At 42.5% G+C, this 10,116-nt stretch overlaps 1 protein-coding gene across 1 annotated transcript; it reads left to right on the top strand.

Annotated features, from left to right (window-relative positions):
- Positions 1–628: 628 nt before the first annotated feature.
- LOC139650187 (myozenin-2-like) lies at positions 629–8,213 on the top strand. Its single transcript, XM_071526766.1, has 6 exons — positions 629–751; positions 1,763–1,852; positions 2,823–2,989; positions 4,138–4,273; positions 7,130–7,313; positions 7,723–8,213. The coding sequence occupies exons 2-6, from the start codon at positions 1,771–1,773 to the stop codon at positions 7,946–7,948; spliced, it is 795 nt and encodes a 264-aa protein (XP_071382867.1). The 5' UTR covers positions 629–751; positions 1,763–1,770; the 3' UTR covers positions 7,949–8,213.
- Positions 8,214–10,116: the final 1,903 nt, after the last annotated feature.

Below are 10,116 nucleotides of genomic sequence, written 5' to 3'. Positions count from 1 at the left end.
TAAACTAACTATCAGGTGGCAAAAAGTAGATGTTCAACAAAGTGTCACTTGCCTATTTGGTGCATCTCCACAGACCATAATCCCAACCCTGACCCCATTTTTAAACCTAACCCCAACCTTAACCCTGACCCTATTTCTAACATTAACCCCAGCCTTAAGATTAACCCTAGCCCAGACATTGAATATCTATAGATATTACTTTTCATGCAATTATGAGAATCACTCAAACTCAGTAGACTTTTTAGTGACACATTATAGTCACTTGATAGGAAGTTGAGTATCAACACTGGACTATCCAAATAAAGTGTGACCCAAAGTTTTGTCACCCTATATTTTCCCATGGCTAAAGCACATACATTCAGGCAATCAGGGTGAATATGGGTGAAGGGCGCCACAGTGAGTCATACAGGGAGTCATATAGCACATCCTTAGCTACTGTAAAAACACTGGGGAGGGGGGGGGGGGGTGCAAAGGGAGCAGTAGCGGCAGTGCTCTAAATTTAGTCACTTCTCTGCTTGTGAACTAAATACCAGTGACAACAGACAAACTGACACCCACCCACCCACTCATTCAGTCAGTCAGTCAGTTGGATCAGGCTGCTGCCCCCTCTTCCCACCCTCCCCACAACAGCCACAGCGCTAGGGAGCGCGAGGACCCACACAGTCTGACCCCCTCGCCTCTCACCTTTCTGACTTCCTACCCCGAGGAGACGGGCACAAGTCGAGACGCCCCTAAGGGACCCGCGGGACAGGTAAGCCATCCCTGAGGCCACTTCACAGGTGTGCCGCGGGGTTTGCTGTCAAGTTATAAAACGTGACACTGAGAATCCAAATCAAGCATGATTCACTCTAACTCCTACAGTCTTTCCCTCCACCTCTTCCAGTCAATCACACAGCTTGCCTTTGATTCATAATTAACATCTCTTTTGTATATGTTTTTTGTTATTTAATAAATGTAAATCCTTTTTTGTCTCATGCTTGATGGTTTAATGTGTCCTGACTGGATGGCATATATGTGTGCAACAATTCATTCCATTATGCTTAACTGTACATTTTCCCTCCACTTGTACTATATTTTAACCAAAAATGTATTTGCTGTGACAATTCAGAGTAAACTGATAACATAGCATTCAGAAGTTGATTTATGGGAGCTAAGAATATACTGTGCCAACATGCCTTTTATCTGGTCAGCAGAAACAAATGCTTTGCAAACAATGGAATGAATTGCATGGTGAATGGACTTCTGCATTTCAGTATGACATTTTCCTCTGGTTCTTCAAGAAACATGGTGAAAAGTGTTTTGGATTGGAATGATAAATGAGTATTTGCGCCTGGTGACACAGGTAAAAGTTTTCTCCCTTGGTATGAACTTTCTCTCTCCGCCTCATTCCATCAACTGTCCCACCCGCTTGCTGTGACAGCACCATGTTCTCCGGGTGTGTCCTTTCAGCCCACTTGGGTAATTTCAAACATATTGATTCGCAGACCCCTGACACAGCTGGTTGCCATGTCTGAAGAGCATGTGCTTGGCGTTTAACAGCCCAAGGTTATTTAAAGGGATGTGCTAACTTTGCCCTTTTCGCCGCCCCGATAAATTCTACCTGCTTCAGTGGGTGTTTGCGCGTGGTGAGGATGCTAAATGTCGCTCAATCGATGGCCGACGCGCTGCCACTGCGTCTTCCCTTGGTGACTCGTCGTGTGTTCGAACAGGGTGCACTGATGTGAGCTGTCTCCTGTGACTTTCTGCTCCCCCTCCTCCCCAGGGGCGGCCATGTCACAGTTCTCTACCATGACGACCAGGGAGAGGAAAATGCAGGCGGCAGCAATCTGCAGGGAGGTTCAAGCCCCGGAAGGTAGCCGCATCACTTCCCCTTCACTTCCTTGTTTTGTAACCCCTCTGACCTGTGATCTCTCTCTCTCTCTGTCTCTCTTGCTCTCTCTCTCTCCTTCCCTACTTCTTTCACTCCTCCTCACTCACTCCTCTCCCTTCTATTTCTAACATAAAAGTATCCGTTCACACATATGAATGTACATGGATTCAATACCATGGCATACAGTATACACTAATATACAAACAATTTTTTAGTGTATACTCATTAAAATAAACTCAATTAAACAGTCGACATCGAATCACACCCCCCCTCCACAAAAACACACATGCACACACACACACTGTTGCCAGATTCACTTTATAGAAGGTATCAGCTCACCAGTCGCCCGCAGCCAACACTCCCTTCTACGACCCGTACTATAAATAAGCAAATGAGAACTTTTATTGGCCAAAGTAACTAATCCCTTTGTCGTCGTCCTTTGAACACGCTATTTCGGGGTGAGGACAACTGTGTGGCTCTTTGGGATGGGGAGGGTCTGAAGGCTACTGACAGCTGAAAGATATTCTGGCAAATCATGCGTCTCACACTTGGATATAGGCCTATGACATCTCCATGATCAGCATGCGTTAGCTAGCACGCGGCGCTAACCACAAAACAAGCACTGGACATAAGTGAATGACAAGGAAAGATTATTCCTCGTTTATCATATTGGCAGGAATGCCAACTCAGCACTCCATGTAGTCAGAGTTTTATTGCAGCGATGGATTGTCTGCAGAATTTAATTTGTGTTTAATGAGTGTTGATAGGTGTGAGTAGAGAAAATACAATATTCATCTTGCTAGAGATCTGGCCAATTTACTTATATGTGTCAGAAAGTGAACACACATATGTACACAATAAAATGCAACATTTGCAACACATGTATATGGGGAATACCTGCACACCATCTCTTCAGTGTTGTGTGTGTATGTGTGTGTGTGTTTGTGTCCAGACATAGAGATGGACCTTGGGAAGAAGATGAGCGTGCCTAAAGACATCATGCTGGACGAGCTGTCTTTTACCTCCAACCGGGGCTCTCGTCTCTTCAAAATGCGCCAGAGACGCTCCGAAAAATACACTTTTGAGAGCATCCAGAATGAAACCAACAAGCAGATCAATGTAAGCTGAAACTGTACTGTTTGTTACTGAATGCCATACAGGAGCGCACAGGACAGGCAGGCCACACACATGCTGTCAATCATTCAGCCTTTAACTCCATTTGCTTAAATAAATATAAATTTACACTTGATTAATGATGCAGCCCACTATTAAAACAGGCTTTTTCAATGGGGATATTTTAAGTTTCTGCTGATTGTGTTCCCTCCCTTCCCTCATGTGAAAAAGATTACATGCCTTTGAGCAGCACACAATACCTTACATCCTGATTTAGTATTTGTGGGAAAGATTGAGTACTTGAAGTGTTTATTTGACTCGTGCCGGAGACATGGACTGACACGGAAGAGTAGGTGTGAAAGCCTTACAGCCGGTCATAAGAAGCTTTATTAATGTTCCTTTGTGTTCGCATGGGCAGTGTGCCAAGTCATCATTTTTCATTTCCCAGCAGCACTTATCTTAGCCTGGCCTGGACACACATGGAGCAATTTATGCACTGGAGCTCTCACTTAAATTGAATCAACATTAAGTAACAAAGTTTCTCTTTGTTTTATCAAATTAATTAGCAGCACTAGTTCTATGCCCTTTCATTTTGCTGTGTAGTGACCTTGTGTATGTGTGATTGCCCTCTTAAAGTACATACATAAAATCATACTAATGCTTCAGGGAAATTTTTCCCCTCTTCTTTTAAGTGAGAATGACTCCATACTTTGGGTTTGTTTACTGCTTGGAGCAATGGAGGGATTTCGTTTCAAGTTGTCAACATTTCCTGAGGAAGTCCTGAAGTAAATCATCATAAATATCTTTCAGGGGATGAAAGCTGGTTGCTAGGGCTGCAGCACACTTTATCCCAGCCTGAAAACAATGTTTCTAATGTTGAGGAAATGTGGACAACCAGAGAATTTGTCTGCTTGTTGTTGTTGGACGACATGTCAAATCCAGGTTCATTAAGTGCGTTGAGTCGAGATGAAGAACACCAGCACTGACAAGTGGACACTTTTGATAATGAGAACCAAAACATGTAAAATTACATTTCAATAAAAGAAACGAGAAGTTAAATATTTTTCATTTTTACCATTTATCTAAAATTGAGATAAGACATTCTAACCTACTTTTCTCTCAAACCCAACTCATCCCTTCTGTCTCTCTTTTAGAATGGAATGGTTCTTCAAACTGAGAACGGCAACGCCACGGAAAACCAAAGTGGCGAGAACAACCTGGGAGTCGACCAGCCGACTAAAACGACACCGGACACAAGAACAGAGCCAAACCCAGACAGTATTGCCCCTGGTAGGTAACACAGACCAATAGAAAACCACAACACTTTCCAAACGCCCCAAAACCACAGTAATAATGATACAGCTGAGGTCGAATCGACAACCCAATTGACCTCTGTTTAACTCAATGACCTTACTTGACCCCTGTGATCCTGTGGGCTCAAAGTCTATAGAACAATACATGAGGAACTGTTTCCATTTATCATTACATCACTGATAGTGGTTATATGCTGAAAACATAGTCTGATCCTTTTTTGGCCTTATTTGCATGTGTATTATGATTTTACAGTACTTATTCTTGGTTGTGCATTTTTATAATATGCCAGTATATCTACAGTACAGTGTATGATAAATGGGTATTGCTCCTGGTGGACAGACTGTGTGTTCACGCTATGCTGTACAAAAAGGACTGGATGCTCAGTGTTTTGATAAGGATTCAAGTGTTTTCATTTTTTTGTACTCGCGCATACTTTGATCATGTGGGAAAACATTTTATCCTTGCCTGGAATCTGCCAGCCTCAGGCAGAGTATGACTACATGTTATTCTTTTCTTTCTCTCCCTCTGCCTCTCTCCATTCTCTCTCTCTCTGTCTTTCTCTCTCTAACTTTATCCCACTCCTCTGTTTCATGCACGCTCCTCCAACATTTGTCTCTCATTCTCCACCTCTTTTTTTTTTTTTTTACCCCTCCTTGTTATGATCTGCTGTAACCATAATTTTATAATTGTCTAGTTTTACCCACGGGAAGTGCGAGGAGTATTTCCTGTTTGCCTCTGCTGCCACTGATACCATCGGGATAAGCTTGGCACTCGCATCCTCCCTCATCTCTCAATTCTGCCTAGCTGACACAAAACCAATACTGATTTAAGGATGAGCACATTTACACAGAATGTGCTGTTATTTCTGGAGCTTACAACTAGCCACCACGCCTCAGACGGTAGTCTCTGGATGTAGTAATTCCAGCTGCAGCAGAAATCAGGCCAAAGTGTATTGGGTATCAAATGGGTAAGAGCTCTTTAAATAGCCCAGTCATTTACCCAGGTGTTATAGGTACATGTCCCATGGCTTGTACCAGAAAGCTGCCTGGCATAGGAGGCTAAATTGCTTAACCGGGCGAGAGTGATTTACAGTGAGCTCCTTGGATTCCTGCAGAGCTTGAACAGGAAAATTAATTGACATTAGATGTTAATGCAAGTCTTTAAGCTTTGTAGCAGGAAGGTGATGATTCAAAGCCAGCTTGATACCCTCTTGTAATTTACCAAGAGAGGCATACTGCCGCAGCGATGGTTTAAATATGGCTGAAAATATAATCTGCATTTTAACATCATGGTCATTGTGCTATTTCACATTCAAGGGAGTAAAAGTATGAAAAACATCAAACTTCTCTTTAGTTGAGGTGGCAATATTAACCTGAGAAGATGCTGTCACATTTGAGCATTGCATATTGCATAAAAAAACAAGGAAAAAAAAACATATGTACAAAAAGCTAAACCACCGTCTTTCGCTCTTCCTTTCATCTACATGAACAGTACATAGAGCCGGGTGTGTGACTGTCATTTCCCGCAAAACACATCTCCTCAACCAAATGTGCAATCACAATAAAAATATTCCACGGCCCCAGAAAATCTTTTACACAGTGTTTTGTAATGGATTCCCCCCAAAACCGTAAACTTCCCAGAGGTCTCTGTTTGGTCTCCCCTGCTTCCTCCTCAGGGCAAAACATAAACTCAGGAAGGGGGGATTGTTCATTGTGAGAGGGGAGGACGTGACACGACGCCCCACATTATGTAATGCCTGAGCTTGCAAGCCCCCCTGAGTGAAGCGCTGGTTTTGAAGGATACTCCTTTGGATAGGCCTCTCCCATCAACACACATACACTAAGCGGGTAGACATACATACAGGCGCGCACACACACACACACACACACACACACACACACACACACTGGGTAGCTGCCCTTACCAGGAATAAAGGGATAAAGAAGTGGAAGTGCTGTGAATGTGATGAACTCACAGGGGTTCAAATAAGTTACATCTTCATTTTAATTCGTTCAGATTTGATGTATCTCTTTTTACAACAATGCAGTTTAAGCATGCTACTCCTGCGGATTTTGTAAGTACATTATTTTGTCTTTCTTTTTGGACTTGTTGCTTAATATTTTTGACTATTTCATTCTCTGCATGTTCCTTCCTCTCTCTTTCTCTTTCTCGCTCTCTCTCTCTCACACACACACACACACACACACACACGCACACAAACACGCACATGCACACGAACACACACACACACACACTTACTCACACATTCTCTCTCTCTCTCTCTCTCTCTCTCTCTCGTGCGCTCTCTCTCTTTGACTTCATCAAACACCTCATTTCACATCAGTTTAATTGCTTTCAAGATGCTTGGCTGGCATGAATGTAAAAAATCAAAGTGTCAAATTGCTGAAGTTTCAAATAATAATCAGTGTTTTGAAGCTGCACTAGGCAACTGCACTAGGTCAAAATTCTGAACTTCAATACCCAGAAATCATGTGACATGACGTCAGAAGCTACACACAGCACACTTATGTTTACCAACCCAACCAGATTATGATCGCTTTATACCAAAGGATACCAAAGGGACGAGAGGCAAAAGATAGAACGTTGGTGAGTCCAGCTTTCTCTGGACAGAATGCTGCTCGCTGACAGTTTATATTTCACACTACAGGGTCTCAGTTAGGGAGAAATGGACAATCTTCTCTAGTGCAGCTCTACAGTATTTAATGTTTTATGCTAATAAGATGGCTGGATTTTTACAATCTTATCTATGACACAGTAAAACCCTATCTTCAATCTGTGTGCGTACTGTATAACCCATCTCTATTTCCTCAGGGTATGGAGGTCCCTTGAAAAACATCCCTCCAGAGAAGTTCAACAGTACGGCCGTCCCAAAGTCCTACCACTCACCCTGGGACCAGGCCATCATCAGTGACCCCGCCTTGGCAGACACCCTCATCACCCACATGCCAGAGCCCGAGCCCCGACCAGAGCTACCAGGGTACAAAAGCTTCAACAGGTGAGAACCTCACAGTTGGAAAAGCATGTATCACGAGGTTGGACAATGTTGGTGTAATCTTCAATCTTGTACACACACTACCTGATTCTGGCCTTTAGGCTAAGATTTTAACAGACTGTTTATTAAGTCCATTAAAGAAGCACGCACATGCATCCTGAATTATGCACATTTATTATTTAATTTATTATGCATACATGTTTTTTTCTATAAAGTGCTGAGTGAGCAAGTACTGCCCTTCATCTAAGTCACAATGTGCCATAAACATGCTCATAACTCACAGCAGCTATCTCTGTCCCCCGGTCTAAGTCTTCACTTCACTTTAATTAGATGAATCAGTTCAACTGTCACCTCAGTCCCTCTCATTAGCGCATGACGGCTACTGTTAAGGTTGTCAATCCGACACCTCCAGGGTGGCAACTCCGTTCGGCGGCTTCGGCAAGGCCCCCAGACCTGCTCCCATCAAGACCCCCCAGGTGGACCCCCTGCCTGAATACCCGGAGCTGCAGGGGGAGACGGCGGTGAAGAGACCCTCCTTCAACAGATCTGCTTTGGGATGGGTGTCAGCGGGCACCCCTGCCATCCTCCCCACCGTTTCCCTTGAGCCCACGTTCGTCCCTGAGTCAGATGACCTTTGAACCCCGGATGGAGTCATACCAAGATGCTGTAGTTGCTGCACCCGAGGTTATTGTGGGAGGGGTAAGGTTTAATTCGGGTCAGGATGAGAGAAAGCATCCCGTTGGGCTTTGCTGGTATGAGTTATCATGCATGCAGCAGGAGCCCTTGCTTTTCCCAGGCCTCAAAACTATTTCACTGCACTCGAAAGTAAATTAATCATCTTGTACAGTATACTGTACTAGCCAGAGTCACTACAAGAATAAATAACATTTATTGTATATTAATGTGTATAAGAGTATTTTATCTTCCTGACACATTTCTTTGCTCATGCTACTCATTTATATGCCAAATAAAATGGTGTAAAACACAAGCCCAATGTTATCTTTTCAGTTTTTCTTGAGTGTTTAAGTTTGAGTGTGAATTTAATTTCCTGCTGTTAACAAAGTATACGCTTTCAAGATAGTGTTCTTTTTGGATACAGATTCAAATCTGTAACATATTTCATAACATATTCCCCTAAGTAATGCATGAATAACTTCACAGTGAGTGTCTTGGTTTGATCTACACTGAAGGCTCACTTGACTGAATGATGCCGCGCCTGTGTACTGTAGTCGTATGCAAACCCATCACTTATCACGTCTTATGAGAGGCCAAAGATACATGTGAGCCACTGTAACACGCCTCAAGGTTACACTGCCTGACAAATCAAATCTGCCTCACTGACGTGAGTGAGTTGACTGATGTGTCTCTCACCTTTTGGCGGTGCCCAATCGAAGGAATGGGATTGATGGGAGAGCTGCTTGATGAGCTGTGCCCACTCCTTATCTGTCTCTCTAGTCATTGCTACAGCACTCAAAAATGTATCTCAAATAATAGGCTTAAGCCAACAGAGGTGACTGATTGAAATGGCCAGCACAAGTTACCAGCAGGTTTTACTAGAGATGCTTAGAGAATTTAAGCCTAATGTGAGCCCACCTCATGTTCTTTTTAGTTAAAAAATATTTATTCCCTATTCAGTTATTTTTGTGAGTCATTGTAGAGATTTTACATTTTATCACAATTTACAATTTGAATCACATTTCAGGGCTCTTTTGAATTTCGGTTATACTTATTTATTGGGCGCTTATAATAATGTAGATGAAAACTTGTATTGTCCCCTCAGTGAACCAAAAAACAACTTTTTAGCATAACAACAGCTACTGTTAGTTGCAAGCTAACAAGCAGGCTTACGGCGATCAGTGCTCATTGCAAGACTTTTTTGAGGAAGCTCATGGACAAATGTAGACTTTTTTCCTATAATGTAACTACAGAAATATAACAAATAACAAAAATCCAAAATATGAATGTATTTCTTTAATGTCTCAAACATATGTTAACACTTACATGACTACTATTCCATAACCAACAGTGAGGTACAGTATGTGAAGAAATGAAACAAACCAGAGGGAGTGCAGAAGGGCAAATATTTCAGGTATTTCTTACAGCCTCTGTGTCATCCATTTCTATTATCTTCCTCTTCCTATGTAATCACTGACCTGTCAAATCCATGTGCCGCAAGGTTAAAGCCATAAAAGAGCAGATCCAGTCATTTCACCTGTGACCACAGATTAAAGATGCACTGATCTTAAGAGTATTGGTATAACGCTAGTATCCCACTGCAGGTTTGTTGTTTTAGTCCTCTTAATTGCTAGGTTTAATTGTGTCAAACTGTTATGGGAAGGAAAGACACATAGCTACATACAAAATGATGGACAGTCAGACAGATAAACAGGCAAGATGGACAGGTCTTGGTCAGAGGAGGTCAGATCCCACTCTAGGTATAGCTGCCAATCATTCTGGCAATGTGGCAAGGTACGTTAGATAACATGGCATAATATATGACTGAGCTTTGACGTCAGCTAAATTTACTATCGCTCTGGATTGCAAGTCAGCTGATGAATACTGGCTGTTCCAATGAAGAATGGGGCTTGGTTAGTGTCCGATTTCTGAGCTGGTTTCTGCCTACTGTGAACGAATGTCAAGAAGTTAAAGTAACTGTCTGTGACATTTTCATAAAAATTAAATTTCTTCTTGCTACTCTGATTGATATAACACAATAGTGATTTAACCCATACCCAATTCACGAAAGCCTTTGCATTTACTACATTTACTGTTCTACACACCTGGTGTCTGGTAGGTATTTCCTGGG

Source organism: Centroberyx affinis, unplaced genomic scaffold (assembly GCF_046629955.1).
Source record: "Centroberyx affinis isolate AG114_WGS23_722 - 3 ecotype Tasmania unplaced genomic scaffold, CSIRO-AGI_Caff_v1 ptg001455l_1, whole genome shotgun sequence".
Lineage (NCBI taxonomy): Eukaryota > Metazoa > Chordata > Actinopteri > Beryciformes > Berycidae > Centroberyx > Centroberyx affinis.
This window is presented reverse-complemented; position numbering and strand designations above follow the sequence as displayed.

Excerpts from the sequence above, each read along its gene's own strand:
- LOC139650187 (XM_071526766.1), top strand. The coding sequence starts at position 1,771 with ATGTCACAGTTCTCTACCATGACGACCAGGGAGAGGAAAATGCAGGCG. Across the intron at positions 4,274-7,129 it reads CCCAGACAGTATTGCCCCTG|GGTATGGAGGTCCCTTGAAA; the intron begins GTAGGTAACACA and ends CTATTTCCTCAG. Across the intron at positions 7,314-7,722 it reads GGGTACAAAAGCTTCAACAG|GGTGGCAACTCCGTTCGGCG; the intron begins GTGAGAACCTCA and ends CGACACCTCCAG.